The sequence below is a fragment of the Hippocampus zosterae genome, chromosome 8, assembly GCF_025434085.1.
Source record: "Hippocampus zosterae strain Florida chromosome 8, ASM2543408v3, whole genome shotgun sequence".
Lineage (NCBI taxonomy): Eukaryota > Metazoa > Chordata > Actinopteri > Syngnathiformes > Syngnathidae > Hippocampus > Hippocampus zosterae.
Genome location: NC_067458.1, coordinates 7,866,762 through 7,892,200, shown reverse-complemented (window position 1 = coordinate 7,892,200; position 25,439 = coordinate 7,866,762). Strand labels below are relative to the sequence as shown.

At 40.6% G+C, this 25,439-nt stretch overlaps 1 protein-coding gene and 1 long non-coding RNA gene across 7 annotated transcripts in view; one reads left to right on the top strand and one right to left on the bottom strand.

Annotated features, from left to right (window-relative positions):
• The window catches only part of pde4ba (phosphodiesterase 4B, cAMP-specific a), a 176,392-nt gene extending 157,089 nt beyond the window's left edge, over window positions 1–19,303 (top strand). For 4 of the 6 annotated variants that reach the window (XM_052073390.1, XM_052073391.1, XM_052073393.1 and 1 more), the window contains 8 exons: window positions 9,540–9,633; window positions 12,888–13,171; window positions 13,284–13,448; window positions 13,924–14,023; window positions 14,122–14,276; window positions 14,711–14,833; window positions 15,253–15,435; window positions 15,526–19,303. In XM_052073390.1, coding sequence (XP_051929350.1) covers window positions 9,540–9,633; window positions 12,888–13,171; window positions 13,284–13,448; window positions 13,924–14,023; window positions 14,122–14,276; window positions 14,711–14,833; window positions 15,253–15,435; window positions 15,526–15,960 — 1,539 coding nt within the window. In that variant the 3' untranslated portion in view covers window positions 15,961–19,303. Of the gene's footprint in view, window positions 1–4,673; window positions 4,964–8,229; window positions 8,830–9,539; window positions 9,634–12,887; window positions 13,172–13,283; window positions 13,449–13,923; window positions 14,024–14,121; window positions 14,277–14,710; window positions 14,834–15,252; window positions 15,436–15,525 lie in introns of those variants that run through there. The other 2 variants (XM_052073395.1, XM_052073396.1) reach the window with 2 other exon arrangements.
• Window positions 1–25,439, bottom strand: part of LOC127605760 (uncharacterized) — a 131,791-nt gene that overhangs the window by 98,982 nt on the left and 7,370 nt on the right. The gene's annotated exons all lie outside the window — the stretch shown is intronic.

Genomic DNA, 25,439 nt, shown 5'->3' with positions numbered 1-25,439 from the left:
ACATTGGTTACTACCTTGGACAGCTTATCGGTATATCAGGTTATAGGGTGCATGAAAGGGTTAATAGTAGACATTATCAGACCAGAGACCAGCACATTACAAAAGTCGAGGTGAGACATAGCAAATGCACAAATTATGATCCCGCGTCAATAGAAGACAGAATGTGACAGACTTTAGTAATATGACGAGTGAAAACAAATGCAGTTCTAGTAATATTCCTTATCGGATTTGTGTTTTGACCAGCCACTGCCACAAAAAAAATAAACAAGTTGAACCAAAAAAAACATATCTGTTGCACATACGCATGAATTGTACTACAAGGAAACAGCATTTATGAATCCATTACTCAAAGCAGCAAAATGTCATTTGAGAAGTGGTTATTCAATCTTACATAACCTGTGCTTCATTTACACTGTTTCTTCATTGACTATATTTACATGCAGTCAATATTTGAGTTAAGGTCAAAACCTGTTTGCATGAGTGAGTAGACATAGTTCCTCCTCTATGCATGGTAACTGTCATCAATTGATATATCTCCATCCAAGTCACAACTCATAGACACTGTCATGACGCAAATGGATGTCATTTCGACTTATTATTTTCGGTCATCAATTATAGACATATTCATGTCTGACCATTTTGATAAAGTAAATGGTTTCCTCCTCGCTCCAAATGTGTGGTTCTGTGAGTTGGCCCATTTTTCTTTCTCTCTCCTTGTGTATTACCACTGGGCTGTGTGCCAGATGCATATTCAAGTAGTTCCTGTACTCAAAAGAACAATACAAGATTCCTTGTGAATAGAACATGCTCAGAATATACAGTAAGCGAATACTCCCTTGAATTGAGGTTCCGTACATGTTTATGTATTCATACTTGGGTTTTTAAAATAGTCATACCTCGGTTTTCGAACGTCTCTGTTCTTGACCAAATCGGTTTTCCACCAGAAAATTCGAGATTTCTACACCACGGATTACGAACGAAAATCGGTTTTCGACCAAACTAAGCAAACCTGAACACACCACTCGACTCCTCATGTAACGTTCATTGTGAGCAGACATGCATGTGTTGATTTATGCAAATCTGACTGTTTTTTGTTATTTCTGCATCGTCTATTAGCCCCTAATCATCGGCTCATAAAATAGTTTCGGATTTCGAAAAAATCGCTTTTCGAACAGCCTTCTGGAATGGATTATGGTCGAAAACCGAGGTATGACTGTACAAGAAGGTTTCATTAAACTTCAAGGAGAAAAATCAAGCTACAAACTCTGTAAACGAGCCTTCTTTTGGAGGGGGATAAACACCGTATTCGGCAACCCAAACCATGCAGCCTTGCTCAGCCGTATGCGTCATCTGCCATCAAGAGCATGATGGCAGATGGGTAGGAGGTGAGGGGGGGACAGCCCGTAACGGCTATCTCACGGTGAGGCGACAAATAGTTAGATTAGACGGGTTTTGAGAGTTATTGACTGTATGTAAACATAGTCACTCACTGGGGAAATGCCAGCAGACTATTTTCAGAGTAATGGCTTGCAGCAAAAAAATAAAAAAAATTGTAGTTCGTTTTTGGAACATTGAACATAGTAAAAAAAATATTTAAATGAACTATGAACTGAACTACCTCCTTTTAGAATTTGTGAACGCTGGTTGCGCGAATACCGTGATTTCATAATGCGGTCTAAAGCCGGAGGGTGGGCAATAAATTTTGTAAAGGTGAGAAACGCTAAGCCAACATCTACGGGAGAGGATTCGGGCCAATGAAGGAAAAAAAACCCATAGTTGGCAAGGTTCTCACTTCTATCTCAGAATTCTGACTTGATTCTCAGAATTCTGACTTCAAGGTCATAATTCTCACATTAAAGTCAGAATTCTGAGATAAAAGTGAGAAACTTGCCAAACGTGGGTTTTTTTTCTTCATTGGCAATATATCAATATATTTAGAAAGCATGTTGTCTTCTTTCAATAAAATGTGTTTGCAATATGTATTGGTCTAATTTAGAGACACAACTGTACACAAAATAATAAGGGGTCATTAAAATGACATCTTTACACATGTTGTGCACCACTCTCCAAATTATATAAGCTATCCCTCAATCACTCTCAAGGACTCTCAATCTCTGGTACTTCGTTCACGTCCACTTTGACCCTTGCTTGTCTCCCGTCCACATTTCCTTGTATAAAATGATGACTTTTAATTCACTTTTTGCCATTTGAGCCCGATTGTAGAAATGAGCAGTGAGTGCCGAGCATTTGGCTCGACTTGGGTGTGTGAGCAGACAGCCAGTGTCATGAATATCAAAGCTCGTCGCAGATCCAAGTTGGGCCATTTGTTTTTATCTCCCAACACCTCAGATCTCATCCTGAGAATTGCCACAACAAAACTAACTCCAAACTTTGATGCATTGACAAAAAAGGGAGACCAGCTACCCTGTCCCAACTGAAACTTGAGTTTTTCTACTGTTCTAAAAAAGAAAAAAAAACATGTGTATGGAATGTTTGGAAGTGCTCTTTTAATTACCGTAAGCGCAATGACGCCCAGCGGCAGAACAGAAAATGAGCAGTGCACAAATGTTTGAAATTGTCTATTTTGTGGGGTAACAATATGTTTTGAATTTTGAAAGTGATATAATTCATCTATTTTCTTTAAATTTGCGCCTTCAAAAGGAACTTATTAAAAACAGATGCAATCTCCAGGTTTAATAGATCACTGTATGTGTGCTGTCTTAGTGACATTTTCTCCTCCCACTATTGAGCCAAATCGTGTGTCAATGCCGCATCTTGCATATAAATCCTTTCAGGTACAGCGATTACTACAGTGGACAGCTTATCATGTTATCAGGTTACAGGGTGCATGAAAGGGTTAATTGGCTACATACTACATGGATGAGAGCTATTTTGCACATTTGAATGACACAGTCCTCAGGGCACACCGTTAGTAAGTTGTACATTTTGTGGCGGGTGCTTTGTGTGCAATGAGGTTTGTGCGCCACACACAAGGCTTTATTTAGTACATCTGGCCCAAATGTTCCCTGCCCGGCTCCTCTTGGCAAATTTTAGAAATCATTTTGGCCTGCAAGTCAAAAAGTTTGCCCACCCCTGGTCTAGAGGGCAATTACCGCGAGAAACTAATAGCGATGGTATGAGGGAGGTACATTAAAATAAAGCAGAGCTAATGGCAATTGTGATCGGCTGGTGACTTTAGAAAGTCACCGGCAATATCGGCTGATGATCGAAAAAGTTAATTTCGAACCCTGGTTACAACTAAAGCAAATATCCCATCAGGACTTTTCATGTTCATCTCTCTTTCTGTGGTCATCTAAACCCGCAGTCGAAACAGACAACCAGTTAGACTTGATTCTTTTTTTTTTCATTATATGTGTATTACATCACGATTGTTTAATCACAAGGTACAACATTAACCTAAAAAATGAGCAACATTTAAATGAGCAAACATTTGTAGAAGCCTTTGCAGACAAACAACTGGGGCGCAATAATCTTTCAAACTGTTGACAGGCCTGAAGTTACGTCTACTCGGATGTCTTCGTTATTAAAACAGACCATTTCTTCATAACTCTTTGCTATTTTTTCTTTATTTGAACGTTTTTCCAATCTGAGTTGATCCATGTTCTGTGGCGTGATTCTTGATGATCAGTTGTATTCCCATCAACAGTATTTCAAGCATATCCAAGGCACTTTTCTGAACCACAATTAAAAACAGCTGTTGTTGTTGTTACATTCCAAACTGCAGTCCCTTCTGTTGGCGGCGATGTTGCATCCAAGCACATCACCTCATGTGGATCAAACAAGCTCATCAGGCGCCCTGCATTCAACATGTCTGTTTATGGACTTATGGTAATGCCTCGGAAACCCAAGCATTTCCTCCTTTCCCTTGTTTCTTACTTGAAATTGAAAATTACTTCTGCCCCCCTTTCATCTGACCTGGTTTAATTACTACCAGTCAGCTAACATACCTCTCATTGGATGGAAAAAAATGCAACGTATGAAATAAGAGAAGGTAGCTAAAATGTGAGGTCGCATGGTGCTGGGTAGATCTTACTGCTTGCTGATCACCACTGGGTAACTCCTTTTTGGAGAGAAACTAATGAGTGACCATCAGGCTGTCTCGGCTTTACACTCTCCAGCTTCTTGTGCCCTTGTATAGGACAAGCATAACCACTTGGACAGTATACTGGCTGCCTTTTGAGAAATCTCAATGTAATAGTTGGTGAACAAGTCAATAGATGTTTTGGCCTGTCCCAAGTCAGTCCAGAGTCAAGTCAAAAATGAAGTTGAATGTGGTTTCAAATTCATTCAGATACATGCGAGGTGCACATTTTCTATGTACGATGTTCAACTGAATCACTGGTTCAGCTGTGTGTGTGTTTAATGCTCAAATGTATGGCTGGCGTATGTATGTTTTTAGACTCCCTCAATTGAATGATCGAGTAATCACACTTGGATGACCCCCATTTGATGATTTAAGTAAATATAGTCGCCACAGCATTTCAGTGACCTGGCTTAAGGAAATACGCCTCTTATTTCAACATGAATAGTCTATAAAAAGACGGTTTTCTTTGCCATAAAGATGTTCTGTCCAATTTGGCAGCTGAGTGTGCTGGCTTAAGGAGGGTTGAACAACAAGCAGGGTGGACAACAGTACTGAGGCGGGACTACACTCATGAGGGAGTGTGTTTCGGGCAGAGGTCTCGCTAGCTCGTACGCGCACGCACACACATAAAGACAGGCAGAATGAGGTAAAGCCGAGTCAGACCTCACAGCCCCAAGTGAGTCACTCGAGCTGTGGTGTTTCCCAACGTCAGAAAGTCGAGGCTTGGTCTTTTTACTCATTCTCTAGTCAGACTGAGCCACTTCAACAGACTACTCTGCACTTAACGGCAACAAGATGGGAGCCTGCTATTTTGACAAGAAAGAGAGGAAATTAGGGAAGCTTAATGGCTGGAGGAAGGTGAGTTTCTTGAATAATTTTTGCTTTGTTAAATGTATTTTGGGGGGGGGGCAATGGGGGTTTACGAATCTGTTTTATGTGGACTTTATGTGCTCCACTTTTGCCGTTTGTGTATGCTGTGGTTAGGTCTAAGTTTAGTTAATTTATGAGAGCCTTAAGTATACCCTACACTCATGAAATTGATGTTTTCATAGCTCTGTTGTTCAGACAATGTTGACGTGTATATTGCATGATAATGAAGTTAACCTATTATTTGGCCACATGGAACAAGCAGTGCTGCCATTTAAATGTAAGTCCACTCATGTGGAAAACGTTTCGAGATTCATATCTGTATTGGGTATTGATAAATCAGCAAGTGATCTTTTACTTTTGACAAATTGTTCTGTTCTATTCACTGCAGAGCACATACAGAGCACGTACATTTTTAAGCCATTCATTTCTGTGATTAATACTTTGCGATTTTACAAGTTTACTGTTTCATATTTGTCGCTACTGGCCTTTAGAAGAAACTATCCTGCTGACTGCTGTGTTCCAACCCAAAAAATGATGGACCACATCGCATCCTTCTGGGCCTAACAGGCACAAAGGAGAGGAGTAATTCTACATTTTGAAACATTTCAATTGCCCTCCTTTTGTTGTCTGCAAATGCCATAGCTATATTTAAGAAAAAAGGGTCCAGCAGCACTTAAACACAAATGGCTTCACGTGTTATTTCATTGAGAGTCGCAACTGTCTTACTGATTTTACTGCCTTGCAGCATGTTTGCTTAAGGAGGCACAAAAAATAAAAATAAAATTGATAGGGCTGCATGCTATTTGCTGTATTCTTAGTTCATGTTAAAACATAAAACAACAAGTTGAAAGTTGAAATGGAACTCATTAAAAATGTATGTCTAAAAGATATGCTTCAACTCTCCTACAATAGTGAGTGAAGTGTTATTTCAAAATTACTCTTCACTGTAATTTAATCTCATCTCTTACATGGCTTTTAAATTGCTGTGCATTTAATTGAAGTCTCTAAATTGGCGGATATGTCGGGATGCAAGGTCAGGAAGGTCATTTAATCCTGTCATACAGCAGTTTTAACACAGAGCGCCCACTAGTGGTTGTCAGCCTCAATTCTTGTTAGGCTTTGTATCATTTTGTTTTGATGGATGGATGGATTGAGGGGATTCTGTGGGTGGGTTGCATGGATTGCGTTCATGGTTCGACAAATCGATCAACAGAGGCAGGCAGCGTCCCATTCAAGGGAGGGAGACACCACACCTGGCTGGCCTCCACATTAAGATATCCAGTGGGCTCATATCTGAATGGAGGCGCAGAGAGTGTGGTTGCTTTTTTGGGTGTTCGCCTACCTTCACTGAAATGCCACAGGCTTCCTTCGCCTTCTCTGTCTCTATCACTGCAGCTTTCTTAGTCAAGCTAGTAGAGAGGTGGGGGGTTCACAGAGGTAAGGAACAAAAGGAGATGTGCTCATAGAGCGATAGCAGTACAAAGGGAAAGACGCAGAAAATGACCAAAAGAATGGCAGACATTGTAAGCAATTCGTAAAATCACATTTTATGCACTTCTCTGTGTCATTCGGCCAAAAGGAGGAAAGAGACTATCCTACGCCCGCAATGAAATCAAATGCACCACAGTGCAGAGAGACATCACCTACTGTTATTTCTGGTTTCTTTATATATTATGCAGTATAGTATTATATAAAGCACTGCCTCCTCTCTTGAACTTCAGATTTTATTTTTTTTTTGCATCCAATCTCCCAGTTCTTGGTTCTTTCTCTCTGGATTCTTTCCCTCCGTGGGAGGACAATCCGGAATCCTCCCGGCGTGAGCTTTGATCACCCTCTCATCTTTATCGTTGGTGTCCCACTCAAGCCCATATCCACATCTGCAGCCAAAAGGGAACTTGTGGGTTCCCATGGATGATTGGCACTCTCCAAAAAAAGAAAAAAAAAAGAAAAACAAAAGCTATTTAGCGGGAGGGTAACCCTGTAGAACCTCATAGCCATTGTTGAGTTGTGACAAAAGCAGCACCATGCATCAAAATTGCCTCATGGCCCTGATATAATCGCATATTCAAATCAGGTGGCCTGAGCCTTGCACAATGCAGCAGTGTCCACATGCGTCGATGACAGTCCATCGATCGCGCCTGTGAGGCAGTCAGACAAGAAATTGATGACTGTGTTGGCAAGTGGCAGCCAGTAGAGAAATTGACATGTAAGTGGCGGATCGTGAGCGAGAGACAGAGTAGCGGGAGGAGGTGCAGCAGTGGTGGGGGGGTGGGGGCGATTTTCAGTTTGTATGGGTTGGATGTGAGCTCAGGCGATGTGTGTGGTGTGTCCTCGTGACAGCTCAGCAGCGATACCACGTCTGCCTGCAAAGGAGAAGGGAAAGCCTCCCCTCTCTCCTCTTTTGCTCTCCACTGAAAACAGCCGCATACTGGCTGCCTGATATTGTTGCCATGGTGTTTGGGTGTTCTCGTATTTGGGGCGCACACACACAGCGCAAACACAAATCAGTTGGTTGATGTCAGCTAAATTGGGCTGCAATTAACTCCAATCTCCTTCTTGTCATCTCCCCAGTACAGACTGTTAAAAATACCCCCACACACACACACACACACACCATATCTAATATGGGATGTGGTTAATGATCAGACTTATGATGGCTGCTCCACGCTGGCTGCTGTACAGCAGAATCTGTAAAAGAGAGAGAGGGCGTGGAGAAACTGGTAATAGAGATTGTGATAAGATGCTGCACATTCACGTTCCAGAAAATGTGAGCAGCATTCACTGGTTCACCGTGGAGGCTCAGGGATGCTTTCCTCTCAATGGCTGACTTCATAACACGTGCAATTATGAGATCAAGGTTTTTTTGGTGCCTGCAGTGTTCGCACAGATGGCTAAACATTTTTTTTTTTCCTCCAAACTGTATCCGGGCGAAAAACCCCTGCCCACTGAAAAGGGTCATCAATCCGAATGTTATTTCATTTAATCATTTATGAATGAAGAACTTAATATTCCAACGGCATAAAAACCGAGACTAAATGCTGCATTGATTGTGAGATTGTACAGATTTTTGTGCCTTAATTGTGTTAGAATTACAGTGAAAAGGTTCCTCAGTCCCAGTATGAACCATACACTTGCTAAACTGGGGGAGCCCATCCGTCTTTTCTGCACCGTTTTTGTCAAATCATGTGTTCCGCATGGAACGTATTGCTGGGGCTGGCAAACGACATCAGGGGAAAGGGAGGGAGTGAGAGCGAGAGCTAGAGAGAGTAGTTAGAGGGTGGGGGTGGAGGGCCCGAGCATTACAGCACTGAGAGCACCGAACCGAGACAAACCCAGCAGAGGAACCCCCCCTCATGTCAGATGAACATCGCAGTCTCCCTCCGTCCCCCAACTGCTCCTCCCATCTTCATCGCTATCCCCCAGCCCTCGCTCCTTCCTCCCACGCCTCCCATGGTCATTTCTTCTCCATTATTCATGAGTGCACTGTGAATCCCTCTGCTTACGGCTCACAGCTGCTGCTGCGCCAGCCCATCTAGCAGCACCCATTTTCCACTTGCATCCAGGCACCTTTCCATCCATACAGGGCGGGCATGGGGACTTGGAGCTGGCCTCTTCTTGAAGCAAGAAGGGAGAGAGGGCCACCATCAAGATACTCTCTAAGCTGCTAAAAAGGAACACAAGGAGACAAGGCATTTTTTTGGGAGGGGGGGGGGAGGCTGAGAGAATCCTGTTCAACTGCCTCCATAGTTTTTCCTCATTGGATTACAGTTCTGGCTTTGATAAGGAACAAGAAAACAGGATCCAAAATGCCTGAAGCCAATTACCTGCTGTCGGTGTCTTGGGGTTACATTAAGGTGTGTGATTTTTAACGCTGATGTTCAGGGTTAGCACACTCAGTCGCTGTGCTGTGTTGTGAAGTCAAATCTAATTCTGTCTGTTTTTTGGAAATCCATCGCTACTTTGGATCTTTGATGCCACTTGTCTGATATTCTTTCTGTGCCAAAGTGATGTTTTTTAGCGCAGGCTCCATCTTGAGCCCTCTGCAGAGCTATTTTCTTGATGTGTGTGTGTTGGTGTGCGGTCTGTGCTCGCATGAATGCATCAGTCTGTCAACAGCTGCTACTGCAGTGTCCTGGATTTCGGTATACCCTCTCGGGTATCCAAACGTTTAATTTGAATTTGTGTTCAAAGGAAAACAGCATGATAATTGACCAAATGTATTGATGGAAAGTGCAAGTGCAGATGATCTGCTGGACACAATTCATGCCCACAAAAAAACTGACACATGTAAAACTGGCAAATGAATATCAACAATGTCAGCGCATGTAATCAAACTGTTGCCGAAAGTGAATTTAGAGAGTTTAAAGATTAGCCACCATGCTTTGACTGTAAGTAGGGACGGTGACGGTGGGGTGGTATTCCTCCACTTGTTACACAGTTTAAATACCTGATGGAATAACACTGCTGAATTTTCCACAGAATCCATGGAGTCGCCATTTTCTCTCCTAGGTTTTCCCTGGAAACTGACGCCATTGTTTCTCCCCCTCCCCTTTCTCTCTTGCAGTTTAAGAGAATGTTGAATCGGGAGTTGACACACCTATCTGAGATGAGTCGATCTGGGAATCAGGTGTCCGAATTCATCTCCAACACTTTCTTAGGTAATTAACTGTGTAATACATACATACATACATACATACATACATACATACATCCTGTACATACAGTACAAAGTCACAATAAAAAATCTGGATTTTCATGATGTGAATATACCAAGACAATCATTTACACCCAAAAATGATTTTTTTTCCTGACACCCAATAAAGCCAAATCATACCACTTTATTTTTGCTATTAAGAGGAGCTGGATGAGTTGCTGCGCATGTTCTTTTGTGGGGGCGTACCATAAATTACTGCGCCACTGAGCTTTGTGTCGAGATTTATTGCACCAGCCCCAAAATGCTCTTTTTTATGTGAGAAAATATAGATTATGAAAGAAGACATGAGGTTTGAAAGAATAGTTATTAGTATATATATAATATATATAAATATAAAATGTATGTATAATGTCAAGATTTAAATTTCACAATAAATTCTATAAAAGTAGACAATCAACAAATCGTTTCCAGTGATTTCAAACTTGCTTAGACAAAGGATCAGTGACCATCTTGCAGAAGCTGCTTGGTCACAAACACATGAATTTGGAAGAAAATGTTCTGTAATGTAATTACACACCAGATGGAGGTGGTCGATTCTATTTATAGACACGGTCCTTCCGATCGATCGGCATCCTGATCCATGTCGTGTAACTGGCATATCCCGACTGCGGGATCACTGGCGGAGGCGTGGGGGGGGCAGCAGTTGAGAAAGCGAGGGTGGGAGTGAAGTGACTGCAGTGAAGGAGAAAACGAGAGGTACAGAGGAACCCCTTTGGCTGGCAGTTACCACACTGGGTGAGTCATCTCAAGCTTAGTGCATTTTCGTAGCAGGGATGCCTCCAATGATGAAGAAACTTCATTCACTGTCGAAAGGAAAAAAAAGCGCCTGGACCAATGTTACTGGAACGTCGTGAGAAGCTATTTCAATATTATTTGGTTGATTTATGAGACAACACATGATGATCTGTGGAGGTTTAGTCTTATTTGCAGCCAACAATATACTTTCTCACAAGTTTTCTCACACCCACAAACAGTGGTAGTTATCTGTTTTTTGTTTTCATTATACTGATTCAAATTCTTTAAAGGTCTGGTGTGAAGTAAATTTGGCTAAATATTTAGGGCTAAAACTATTTCAAGCATACTTGTGTTTTTTTTTAACGCAACCTACCTAGGTTCATTTGCGCTTACCAAACAAAAATGCTTTTGTTCGGCAATCTCCGGCAAGTGTTGTCTATTACAGAATGCCAAGTCGTCAGTCAGCCATTGTAATGCATTTTTGATTGTCCCGTGAACTGCTCTTGCCATTGCTATTGAGTTATTTGGCGAAATGCCTCGGATCTGGGTGGCGATGAACTGTTCACATTCCGTCAAACAACTCCACACCTGTGTCGATCAGCATGCTAATGCTAATCAATAAATAACAGTTTGTTGTTTATGAAAACATTTGATTCAAAGTATTATACGTGCACATAGATCAACATAATCCTGTAAGAAAAAATTCCAACAATATGACTGCAAAATTCTTCCAAGGGTGAGGAGGTAGATAATGAAAAGCACAGTGCCCAGAACAGAGCCCTGGGGCACACCTGAGGTAACTGGGTAGGGATCAAATGAAAACAGACATTAGCTGGATAAACGGAGTCTTTTAGGTATAAATGGAACCAGGATAGGTCAATGGGGGAATTCCGATGGAGGATAGTCTATTGAGGACGGTGTGTGATATGGTGTCAAAGGCTGCAATCAGGTCAAGGAGGATTAGAGTGGAAAGTGAACAAGAATCAGCTGCAGCGAGGGGATCAGAAATCATTTTGTGGAGGGGACAAAACCCATATTGATAGCCTCATACAATCTGTTGTGTGTTAAAAGAGAATAGAGTTGAGCAGCGACTACTTTTTCTAGGACTTTCGAAATGAAGGGTAAATTCGAGATGCGGCAGAGGTTATGTCTGGGGGGAGCTGAACCAGGTTCCTTCGGAATAAGGGTGACAGTTGCAGTTTTGGCACGATACTGGTGGAGGGTGAATAATGGCAGAGGTGAGGGGAGGCAGTGGGAAAAGACAGGATTTAACCAAGGTTGTAGGGAGATGGAGAAGCTGGCAGATGGAGGGCTTGGATTTATGGATGAGATCGCAATCTCTGAGGAATCAGGGTGTGCAAAAGTGGAGAAACACTGACAAGTGGTGAGAAGTTCATATCTGAGAAGAGACAGTGGATTTGCGTTGAGGTGTTGGTGGATATTTTGAATTTTTTTCAATTAAAAACAGCATGAAAGCATTGCAAGTTTCTATTTAATCCATGTGTACGGGTGTGTGGTCCAAGTGTTTTTTGTTTTTTTTGTTTGTGAAGTCAAATCTAATTCTGTCTGTTTTTTGGAAATCCATCGCTGAGATGAGATGAGACCAAAGGACTGTGCTGTTTTGTTTTACCAGCATTTGAAGAGATGAGACCAAAGGACTCTGCTGTTTTGTTTTGAGCAATAGAATCTTTGTATTGAGAGGTGTGTGTTGTGTGCATTTGTTGGTGAATCATCAGACCACCTTTGCTGTAGAGTTTTTGCAGTTGTCTGCCTTTTTAATTTCATTGCTCTGAGCTGCGGGGTGTATTGGGGACAGTTAAGGAGATGGAGGCAGTGTGCGTTTTCAGCGGGGCCTGGGAGTTGGAGAAGCTGGGTAGTTCATTGTTGTACTGGGCTGCAAGTGTGTTGGGTTTGGATGGATGATCAAGGATTATGCGATACTGCTCTTCCTTTTGTTTAGCAGACTGCACACGTCCAAGAGGGTTTAATTGGCTGCTCTTAGTGTCAACTGGCTCAACTGGCTGGAGCTCTGGTGGGAGAAGATAACAGATATCAAACAAGGCATATGCAAGACGAGGCGAGGAGCATGAGACCGAAAGTAATTCTTTGAATTACAGCTGGTAATTGAATAACCCGCCATAGGAGTATAAAACAGTGATGAGCTGAGTCGGAGTTTTGAATGAACTGTCGGTGTTGGGGGAGACAGCAGGAGGACAGCATGGGATAGATTCAGCAAATGAAAGCGCAGACGATGAATGAAGGGCCTCATGCTTGGGGATCGGCTGATAGGTTACAGGTGTTTCCATCGTGTAGCTTGGTTCTCAGGTAGCATTTCTAGGGAAACAAAGGCCTAATATGGAAAGTTCTATGTACCCTTTATTGAGTACTCCTTCATACACACACTATTCTTTTTTGTTTCTAACTAGCGCATCATTCCCCTTTTCACATTTTGTCTTTCTGCAGACAAACAGAACGAGGTGGAGATACCATCACCCACACCCAAGACACGGGAGAAGAAGAAGCAGCACAAGCAGCAGCTGATGACGCAGATCAGCGGTGTCAAGAAGATCTCCCATGGGCCTTCGCTTTCAAGCAGCAGCATCTCACGTTTCGGTGTCAAAACGGATAAAGAGGAGTTGCTGTCCAAGGAACTCGACGATCTGAACAAATGGGGTCTGAATATCTTCACAGTTTCCGAGTACTCAAACAGCCGACCTCTTACCTGCATCATGTACGCCATCTTTCAGGTAGGAAGCTTCCACTTTGTCTCCATAAGCTTTGTCTTTCCTCGAATGTCTTTGTGTGACACCATTTAAGTGATTCAGCATTAACTATGTGTTACAATCTTATGTTTCAAAGGAGCGGGATCTATTAAAAACATTTAAGATCCCAGTGGACACATTTGTGGCTTATATGATGACACTAGAAGATCATTACCATTCCGATGTGGCCTACCACAACAGCCTGCATGCAGCTGACGTAGCCCAGTCCACGCACATCCTTCTCTCTACTCCAGCCCTCGATGTAAGTTAGATGCAACAGATGAATGGTCTGTTATGCAACATCATTTGTTGCTGGGTTTTAGGTTTCCTTTGTTCGGACAGTTGACAGTTTCGGCTGTCACTTCAGCCTTCGTCAGAGCTCTCACCACTTCCTGGTTTGGCGTTTCTAAAAACAGCCGATTGATTTGGGAAATCTTAAAAATAAAGGAGCACCTTGGTTCATTGGCAGCGGTGGGGTGGAGATGAGACTTGGTCGGGGCAGGGAACTTTATGTTTCTGGACCAATAGGCTGTTTTTTTTTTTCCTTACCTGTCACACCAGGAAGCGGTGACGGCTCTGATGAGGGCTGCAGTAACACCCGAAATTGTCAACTGAATAAGACATTCTCATCATGTACTTTTTTAGGACAAAAATAGTTTTGAGACTAATTATGCACCAGGAGACTTTTATTTCCCTTTTATTTTTTAAGTTTGTGCTTGGCTTTGGTTTTCCTCCAGGCTGTCTTCACTGATCTTGAAATCCTCGCTGCCATCTTTGCCGCTGCCATCCATGATGTTGACCATCCTGGAGTATCAAACCAATTCCTCATCAATACCAGTATGTATAGAAGTGTAATAACAGCCTTGTTTGAGTGTCTAGGAAAGTTTTGGAGCTGTAGATTGGAGCCATTCCTTTTCTTTTTCACTTGCGAGCAGATTCCGAGCTGGCCCTGATGTACAACGATGAGTCTGTGCTAGAGAATCATCACTTGGCTGTGGGATTCAAACTCTTGCAAGAAGAAGGCTGTGACATCTTCCAGAACCTCACAAAAAAGCAGCGACAGTCCCTACGCAAGATGGTCATTGACATGGTACGGTTCCTTGATTTTTAGTTTTGTCTACACGAGGGATGGGCTACTTAAATAGTGGAGGAGGCCACCATTTCTTTATCAGTGCTACTAGCAGGCCACATCGGCCCACGCACTTTTAATCAGATGTATCGTAAAAAATTATATATATATAGTTTTTTTTTAATTGTTAAATTATTTGATAAAAAGAATCTGCAAATAGTTGAATCTTTGGATGCCAAATTGCAATTATGCGATGGTCCACTGTAGTAGAGGAAAACATTATTTATTTATTTATTTGTTGATTTATTATTAATTTGGGGCAACTCGGAGCGAGGGCAAGGGCCTAATGTGACACGCCGGCCACCAGTTGCCTATCCCTAGTCCACTTCCTTGGTGAGAGGCTTGATGTCAAATATTGGACCGATGCTAAGGAATATTTTTTTTCTGCCACCCAGGTTTTAGCAACTGACATGTCCAAACACATGAGTCTGTTGGCTGATCTGAAGACAATGGTGGAAACCAAGAAAGTGACGAGCTCTGGAGTGCTGTTGCTGGACAATTACACAGACAGAATACAGGTAAGGACAGAGTATACAATCAGTGATCCACCTCGCATTTACTTGCTTCTAGTGGTTCCAATAATTTGACGGTGATTGGGGACGTTGCTCAGCCAGTGGTCATCCTCCGACAATAGCTGACCTTTGCTCCCGCTAGCACTCCCTTTCTCAAATGAGCCATTTTCTTTTCAACTTTACATGCTACCTCCTAACTAATCTTAACTTCATTACTCTCTGGTTACAAATCATCTTACTCTGATACAATTAGACTTACTACTATGTCTGTCCTTCAACAATCAAAACAGATTTATTTTTTTATGAGGGGTTTTTCCCCTTTTTTATGGTGAAAATCTAACTGGAAACTTGTGTTGTTTGTCTTCCATAATGTAATAATATGTACTTTAAAGTTTTCATTTTCAAAATGTTTATTTTTCTCCAAGGTGCTGCGAAACATGGTGCATTGTGCTGATTTGAGCAACCCCACAAAGTCCCTTGAGCTGTACCGTCAATGGACTGATCGGATAATGGAGGAATTCTTCCACCAGGGAGACCGGGAGAGGGAACGAGGGATGGAGATCAGTCCGATGTGTGATAAACACACAGCTTCAGTGGAAAAAAGTCAGGTGGGGAACGTGCAGCATATAATTCCTTGTTTGTTAGTTTGTTTGTTTGTTTCAAAGGGCATACCTAAATCTAGTCTTCCGTTCTTCTAGGTGGGTTTCATTGACTACATTGTCCACCCTCTGTGGGAAACTTGGGCCGATCTGGTTCATCCCGATGCGCAGGATATTCTGGACACACTGGAAGACAACAGGAACTGGTATCAGAGCATGATCCCCCAGAGCCCCTCCCCACCCTTCTATGATCAAGGTTCTCATGGACATGGGGGAGGCACTGGAGGGCCAAGTGGGGACAAGTTTCAGTTTGAGCTGACCCTGGAGGAGGAGGACTTGGACGGTATAGAGAAAGATGGTGACGTGGAGGAGGAAGAGGAAGTAGATGAGGATGCGATCGATGATGAGGAGGACAGCCTAGAAGATTGTCGTTCTCCTCCTCTGGACTTTCAGGAGCACAACGAGGGTGACATGATGGAGCCCACGTCGATGATCGAGATCGTGACGCACGAGGCGTCACCCACAGACACATAGGGATTTCATCAGCAGGCTCAAGTGCTGATTTGAAAGAGTTTTGAGAGAAAGAGGGGAGATCCTCGTGCAGCTGTGCTTTTTAATAAGCCCTCTGAAGCAAAGGCTTAGTTTTGGCCCGCACGGAGCCGTCTTGCATTTGGGTGTTTGAAGCCGGGCACGGACATACAGTTTCGGAGAAACGGCTTCAGAGTTCTCAGGAAATATTTACTGCAAACATTCTAGTCTTGATGGTCACGCAAGAATGACGATAGAAATTGAAGGATGTAGGCCAGTTTGGGAAATGTTTCTTTTCTGGACTGGCAGTAAATAGACATTGACACTACTGAGAGAAATTTTGTAACTTAAGACTTTTTTTTTCTTTCTTTTTTTTTTTACAGATATAATATAGAAGTAGCATAGAATAAGATCTACTGATGGAGACCGTGTTTGTATAGCAAGAGAAAGTGTTTACTTTTTCTTGTACCATTTATCAAAGAACTTGGTGTGCCTTTTTTACAAATGTCTTCTTTTTTTTAATTTATTGAACACTCTAGTACAGTATGTCTGTGAAATGTTTTTTTCTTATCTGAGAGAGTAAAACCATTTTTGTATGTTAAAAGAGAACAGTCTTCCGTCTATTGGGCAATAGAGAAATATAATGGCGACAAACAACCCGTAGATGAAATCGTCTTTGTAGGGAAACAAGAATGCGCACATTTTGTGAGGATTGTTCCTAAGTCTGAGCACAACATTGTGTAAACACAGCTACATTTAAGTTTGTGTTTTATGATGACAGTTACATTCACGTTGTAATGGTTCAAACAAATACGTGTTTGAATACATCTTCATACTTCTCAATCTTTTTGTCTTAAAGTACTAAGAAAACATTGTGGGCTTCCTAACTTTTGAGACCAAAACTGAAATGTTCATGCAAAATGCACAGCGGGCTCATGTAATTCCTCCTGGATAGAAAATTCAGTCATTGACTTTGTTTTGCTTTTTTCATCATCTTTCCATGAGTATGACATTCAAATTCAATTATTTAAACCATAATAAACTTGTGGCTCCTGCCATAAGATGAAATAGAGAACACAAACAAATAACAACATCAAGTACCTGTGCTGAGGAGTTGATATTTTTACCACCATGTGTTCAACACCATGAAGGAACCACTTTCACCTAATTTACTGGAGGGCAAATCTTGTGGGTCAAGGAAGAATCCAATTTCACACAGTAAAACAAACTGCCTCTACTTCATATTTGCCTTTCTAGAGGTCTGCTTAACGGTCAAATCAAAGATGAAGTCCAACAAGGACAAAATGCACATCAGCAGTGATTCTATTTTTAACTGGCAGGTAGGCTGCAGTCTTCATAATCCTGTTAGTTGGAACTACTCCTGACCCCAAGCCCATCTGATACAATGCCCTTCTTGCCCCTATGCAATCAGGCCCTGCAGACCACATGATTGAAGGTGCTCTTTCAGCTGCCAGTATGAAAGGCGCCCTCAGAGCCTCATCAGTGCCACTATTCACATGGTTGACAAACCCCACTCGGCACCATGGACACAGTCCAGAACAATCAGGCCAGCTATTTCTTTCTTGCAATGAAAATCCCTCAAGTGCTGCTTCCACCCAATGACGTCATATAAAAAAGAGAGAGGAGGTGGAAAAAGCCCCTTTCCCACATCAGGTTTCTAGGGCAGTATGATTATTCCAAATGTACACACATGCAGAATAATTGGTTGGTATACTTTGGGGACAGAAGGGAAAATAGGTACTCCTATGTTAGAGCAAACATTTTTTTCCCGATCATAGTTTTAGAATAATGGTTTGAAAAGGGTTTTCTCAACCTCACATTTCATCTGGCTTTCACAGGAAATGTTTTTTTGGTCTTGGAACTGATCGCATTTGTATGCATCTTGGTTTACTGGTATACTAAAATGGTACTGCATCAAATTTCACTCAAGATAGTTAACTGGCAATCACGTGTGTGTTGTATGTATGCGCAGTATGTGAGATTTTGTGTGTGTGTGTGTGTGTGAGTGAGAGAGTTTGTGGGTTCAGTGTGTTTGGATATGCTGACTTTGCCATTGGCCTTATACTTCTGCCTGTCACACCTCACCTTTGTCTACAACTGTTCGTCGCTCGAAGCTCAAGTTGGTCTTTTTGCTGTTTATAACAGTGTATATTTATTCAATATGATAAGCATGTAAATATGAAATACTGTTCGAGTGTAAAGTCAATTTTCAAATTTGTATGCACTTGCATTACCTGGAAGTGGTGGTGTCTAACGTGTAGAAGACTCTGGATTAGAGTCTTGTTTGGTTTTATATACTGTTATATGAATATATTTATGTACACGCAACGCAATATAACATTGTGTATATAAGTGCACATTGTTTCGAGTGCCCATCAGAGCTAGAGCTAAAGGACTGTTGTCATATGAGAACCTTGTAACTACAAAATATTCAAGTTACCAAAGTTTCCCATATTTTAATAATTGAATTCATTTATAGACCAAAAATTTAACTTGAGGATGATATCATCGCTTTAACTATGAACTGATGTCACTTCCACAAGATTTTTTTTTGGGGGGGGGGTGTCTGCAATCTTTGAGTTGCTTACAAATTTTATTTTATTTTATTTATTTTTTTTAATTCAACCAGGACCATAATTTTTGAAGGTATAAGGTTGTCATCTGACAGCAGTTAGGTGACCCAGATGCGACAGAGAGGACATGTTAACTCCATATGCTTGGAAAATGGACACACGCATAGCAAAGCAGAAGAGACACTTTGATCGTTGCTTTATATCAAAATATACAAATTGCTTATTTTATCTCAGCACCTTGTTAAAACCGAAGCTTGTAATGAACATCTTTAAATGGCAACCGCTAATTTATAAGATACGAGTTTGAGAAACATAAAGTCATAAATTTTCTCCTGTTACACTTACTGCACATCATGTACGTAAAAGTAGATGTCACTGCAACAGTATTGGTGGCATGCTATAACGCACGGCACTCAGTTGATCTGCGGTAACAGCAAAATGGTCTTACAGTATGTAACTGTGCTACTGTGTAAAATGTTCCTGACCAAAATTGTGTTCAGTACTAACATTATTTATCTATGTTCATGATTTTTGGTCCTAGTTGTCCAAATGGTTAGCCTGATTTAGCACTATCTGCATGACAGGTGATTTTTGTTATTTGTCAAATTCGATAATACATTTAGGTCCACCAGTTGTGGGTGGGTTAAGAAATGTTTCACACAATGTATGGCATTATCTTGTATATTGTGTTTAAAATACAAACAAAATCGGGAATACTTTTTCTAAGAAGCGATTAAAAGTAAAGCATGACTATATTTCATCTGCTTCGTATTTTTTTTTCCTTCCTCATCATCCAGATTTCTGTGGGCTCATACATGCACTTTGTGCGGTATTTACACTCAAATGCAGCTACGGCTTTCACTCTTCTGACAAGATGTTTGAATGTTTGTCCATTCATCTCAAGGAATATTTGTGAAGTCATAGGTCACCAAAGTTAAAAGAGGGAGCCTGTCTCACAAGCTATTTTCAAGTTCATCCCAACAGTGTTTGCTGGGGTTAAAGGTCAGGGCTGTAAAGTTGTTCCACTCCAGACTCAATCAAAGCATGCCTTTACAGACCTTGGGTGCTGCATTGGGATGCAGTCACAAGGGAAGCGAAAAGGGTGTTTTTCACTCAACTGTTCACACGGTGTGGGGAGGGAGCATTGCCAGGATGTATTGTATTGTATAAAACAAATCAACCAACACAATTGATGTTTTCAAATGACTTCATGTCTTTTAAGTTGCTAGTATTACAATGCGACAGGGGCTGCTGATTGGTTTAAACTGAAATGCATAAGCCACATCCAACCTCTATTTGTCTCTATGTATTTAGCTGCCTGTATAGAAATAGATTATCACTGCTCTGAAAGCACTGCTGGATATGGGTACATTGTTAAAAAAATAATCATGGAATTAAGTCATTATCCTTCTCATTTAATGCACACTAGCGTCACTCTAAATCATGGGGGGATTATATTATCAGGGTCTATAATGTTGTGCCCCTCTCATTTTCAATCTCCGTAGCTCCCACTTTTGAACTTCCCATAACATGGGCCTGTACTCATTTCGCCTGATATAATTTGATGACACCACTTACGTGCATATGACGAAAGACACAGATGAAGAACACAGAAAGATGAGAGAAATAGGACATGGAGCCTCCCCGGGTATTCCTTTAAAAAGACAGTGATGTCTGCAGGGACAGCAAGTTAAAAATTTCCCACCATTCTTTTTTGTTTGAGGTCATGGTTAACTTGGGAAATGGTGACGAATGTTGAGGACTGAAAAGTCCCCACACTAAGAGAAAAAGAGGAAAAAGGAGTTCATGTAATACTGTTGTGTTTAACCTTCTTTCACAATTGTGCTACAATAAGGGAACAACCTGGAGACGATTTCATCACCAGTGTAATTGATATTACCTAAACTGTAACTTATTTGTTGTATGGTTAAATATGAGATTCTCCTTAAATTAAATGGACCCTTTATCATGTAAAATTTATTTATTGTTACTGTATATGAATATATTCACAGACAACGCAATTTAACATTGTGTATATAACTACATCACCATGGTTTTAAAGCGACCTGCTAGGTTAGCTGTGTCAAACACTGCAGCTATGGCCTTCGGAAGAAAATGAGCTTCAGTAGACATTTATGCTGAACTGTAATAACACTTACTGTGTCAAGATGTCGCGTTGTCAAATGTGTCATTAGTATAGATTGTAGTTTGGATTACTGACAAATTATCGATAAAATAACAAATTCATCCTCATTGTATGTTATGCTCAAAGCGAAAAAACAGTTATTCTTCCTGTATCTGTTTGAACAGTCTTGAAATCAAAAGATAACCCCTTGGCTGGCTTTGGGTCCCTTGGCGCTGCATTAACCTTGTAAGTGACGCAAGTAAATCAGTCTGCAATGTGGCTATTTATACCCTCTGAGCCAATTAGGGGAGTGATGATGAAGTGGCCGAGAATGCAGAGCAACATCATAGATAGCAACATCATAGATAGGCTGGGTAGTGTACAGGACCGCAAACTGTCCTGTGCCACATTATGAGACAATATAGTGTGAGGGGGAGAACGAGAGAGAGAGAGAATATACCCAATTTATTTTAGAGAATACAGTAAGTATTCCCACCTACGGACCTTCTGTCAAACCGAAATTCCCTCACCCGGAATAAAAATCTATGTATTAAAATTTGGACTACGATATTACATCAACGATCGATTCATAACAACGGAAGTTCCGGTAACCGAAACCCAGACGCCATATGGAAGCCCGCATTAGTGCAGTCAAGCAAGTCCCGCCACACACCACGGTGTGTCCGCGCCTGTATTTACTCTCGTTGGAAACAAAAAGTCGATATGTAAGTGACTCTATTGGCATGAGTTTTACTGGAATCGCGAACGATTATCTATTTCATTCATTTACATTTATGTCCTGTAGATCAGTGTTTTTCAAGCAGTGAGCCACGGCACATTGGTGTGCCGCGAGACATTGTCAGGTGTGCCGCGGGAAAATATCCAATTTGTATGCCTGTGCAGTCTTTCGCCCAGAAAGTAATCATGTAGTACCTTCCCATACCGCTAGGGAGCAGCAACAGCTAGCCAATTGCCTTGTGTTTTGGTGAGAGACAAGCGAATTTGTGACGCATGAATGCAGGGCGACGGTGAAACAATATGAAAGATGAAAAAAATACTGTGTTATAACGTCATTGTTCAATGTTTAAAACGGTTATAGTAACAGTGTAACACGTTAATTGTTAAAATAAGTGGGGGGGGCGGGGTCACATTTTCAGGTAGTGGTGTGCCGCAAGATTTTTTTTCAATGGAAGAAGTGTGCCTTGGCTCAAAAATGTTTGAAAAACACTGCTGTAGATTGTGGCATCCAAACGAAAAGGAATGATAATGACCGTGGAAGAGAGAGTAGAATGCATCTGATTAGCTACTCAGAGCAAATTGCTTGTGGCTCGACGGTCAGTCAAACATTTCCTGGAATACTTTACCTGCGATCGTGCTAAAAACATTCCGCTAACTGGACCGCTAATTCGAGAGAAGGCGAGTTGCATAGTGCTAACTATGGGCATCGAGGACTTCGAAGCGTCCCGTGACTGGTTTCAAAAGTTGGTTGCACATCAGCTGAGCAACACTATCTTGTGTGGTGATCGAGGGGAGGTCAAGTCAGAGACGGCGTGTGAATGGAAAGAAAAAAAAACAGGACTGTTGCTCATCCTAATTTTGTGACGTGTCTTGTTATACTGTATTTTGTTCATATACCAGTACTGTATGCTGCAGATTTGGTGTTATAAACAGTTTTTGGACCATATATTTTTGCATTTCATTGCTTGTGTTGTTACATACGGTATGTATTTTGTTCCCTTGTTTTAAACTCTTGTAAAGTGTCTTTGAGTATTATGAAAAGCGCTTTCACAATAAATGTATTATTATTATTATCCCTGAGTTCAAGGTGTCCCTCGCTTGCTGCCCAAAGACGGCTGGGATAGGCTCTAGCGCCCCCCCGCGACCATAAGCGGTTCGGAAAATGAATGGATGGATGTATTATCATACCTGTCAACTCATACGGTTTAGCCATAGTTCATATGGATTTTGTGGTGAATCTTACGTATATGGCCGTATCGCACAAATCATACGGATTCTGAAAATTTCCGGGTTTCCCCCCAACCCCCTAACAGGTAGTTCCGTTTGCTTTTGCCCAGAATGGTGCTAGTCTACTCGAATGCTTTCTTTTCCGGTAACTTTCCAGTAAATCTGACAGGTTGACAGGTATATATATATGTATTATTATTATTATTATTATTATTATTATTATTATTATTAACATACTTGCATGTTCATAAAGGACATGTAACAGTTGTTTCCCACATAAGGAAATTCTGTTATAAGATTGGACAACGTAAATCTGATAACTTGGTCTTGTGCCAAAAACAATTAACTTCGATTTTTTCAGGTTAAGTGATAATTTATTTCTGTCGAACCAGTTTTTTAATTTGTTTAATTCGTTTTCTACGGTTGTCAGGAGCTGTTTCAGATTTATTCCAGAACAGTAGAAAGTTGTATCATCAGCAAATAGGACAAATTTAAATAGTTTTGAGACCTTGCAGATATCATTTATATATAAGATGAATAGTTTTGGACCAAGCACTGACCCCTGAGGAACTCCGTGAGTGATTTTCAGTTGATTCTTTTTTTTTATTGTTGAGTTGCACGTACTGATATCTGTTTTCTAGATAACTTTTTATCCATTTATAAGCTACACCTCTAATGCCATATCTTTCTAGTTTTTTCAATAATATACTGTGATCTATTGTGTCAAAAGCTTTTTTTAGATCTAGGAAAACCCCAACAGTAAATTCTTTGTTGTCTATATTAGTGGCTATTGCTTCCACAAACTCCATAACTGCCATTGAAGTGGTCCGTTTTTCCCTGAAGCCATATTGATTCTCACTTAACAGCACATGCTTTTGTATAAAGCTATCAAGTCTGCGAGAAAATAGTTTTTCTAATATTTTTGAAAATTGTGGTAGTAGTGATATTGGTCTATAATTTGTAAACAGATGTCTTTCTCCACTTTTATAGATTGGAATAACTTTAGCAATTTTCATTTTTGATGGAAAGATACCAGCTTTGAATGACAGGTTGCATATCTGCGTCAAAGGTCGCACTACATATTCTATAATCTGCTTGATTATTGTCATATCTATATTAAAGCAATCAGTTGACTTTTTATTTTTTAAAGTTTTTATAATATTTGATACTTCTTGTTTTACAGCAGTAAGGAACATCGTGGAGGAGTTTTTTTCTACGTATCTATCTATTTCAAACAAGTTTGTTGGATCAGGAATTTGTTTTGCTAGGTTACTGCCGATGTTGACAAAATACTCATTAAATTCAGTTGCTATTTCTCAGTTTTTTCCAAAATAGTATTTTTGCCTTTGATAAAATACTCTGGATAATCCATTTTTTTAGGATTATTTCTGATTACTTGGTTAAGTATTTTCCATATTTCTTGTGTGTTACCTTTATTCTGCTCTAATAGTGCATGATAATGATCTCTTTTACTGGTTCTTATAATATTTACTAGTTTATTTTTATAGGTCTTATATTTTTTTCTGCTTCTTCAGTTCTGAATTTTAAAAACAATTTATATAAATTGTTTTTCTTCTTACATGCGTTTTCTATGCCTTTCGTTATCCATGGCTTACTTGGGTCTTTATAGTTTTTGGAGACTTTAGTTAATGGAAAATGTTTATCATATAAGGAGATTATGGTAGACTGAAATACTTCAAACGCTGTATTTGGGTCTTCGTTTGAGTAGACCTCAGTCCAGTTTTGTTTTTCTAGGTCTTGCTTAAAGGCTTCGATGGAACGTTGGGTTCTTAGTCTTATTTCTGTTATACGAGTTGTTGATTTAGCTTTTCTATCGAAATAATTATGAAAAACTGCAAAAACAGGTAGGTGATCACTTATGTCATTAATGAGAAGTCCACTTTCCATTTTATGATCAATCTTGTTTATAAATATGTTATCTATTAATGTGGCCGTGTCAACTGTTATTCTGCTAGGTTTCAGGATTACTGGGAAAAAGCTGTTGCTGTACATAGTATTTATGAAGTCAGTTGTTTTTTTGTGTCTATTTGGGTTTAATAAGTCAATGTTAAAGTCACCACATACTATTCGTGTTTTCTTATCGTTGTAATAACTGAGCATATCTGTTAGTTTTTTATTGAATGTGTCAATACATGTTCCTGGTGTCCAATAGATGCAACTTATGATGATATTTGATGCCTTTTTATTGTGTATTTAAATGGTTAGACATTCCATTAGGTTTTCTATTGTGTTTGTCAATCTCTCGATTTTACTGCATTTAAGTGCTTTGTCTACATATATTGCAACCCCCCCCCCCTTTTTTTGTTTTCTCTATTAGTTGCAAACATTTCATAACCTTCTATTTCCATTTCAGTTGTTTTATCTTCATCAAGCCAAGTTTCTGATATGGCAATTATTTTAAATTTATTGAATTTAGTCAGGTATTCTTTAATTTTTGTGAAGTTTTTATAGAGACTTCTACTGTTTAAGTATATTACCAAAAGTGCATTTTCCAATTTTATATTAGTGTTGAATTGTTCATCCAGGTAATAGTCAGAGTTTGTTACCCTTTGTTTGTTGTTGAAGAAGTTATTGTCTTGGCCCAAGTTGTTCTCGGCATCGAATGGCTTATAGTCAATATCTTCAAAGGGTTGGAAGTTCATGTTTTTGGGATGTGAATTTCCCGCTCCCACGCGGTCGTCGATGGCTCCCTCACGGCCGTCGTTGGTTCCCTCGCTGTCGTCGCTCGCTCTCTCGCCATCATCACTGGGTCCCTCGTGGTCGCTGGCTCCCTTGCGGTC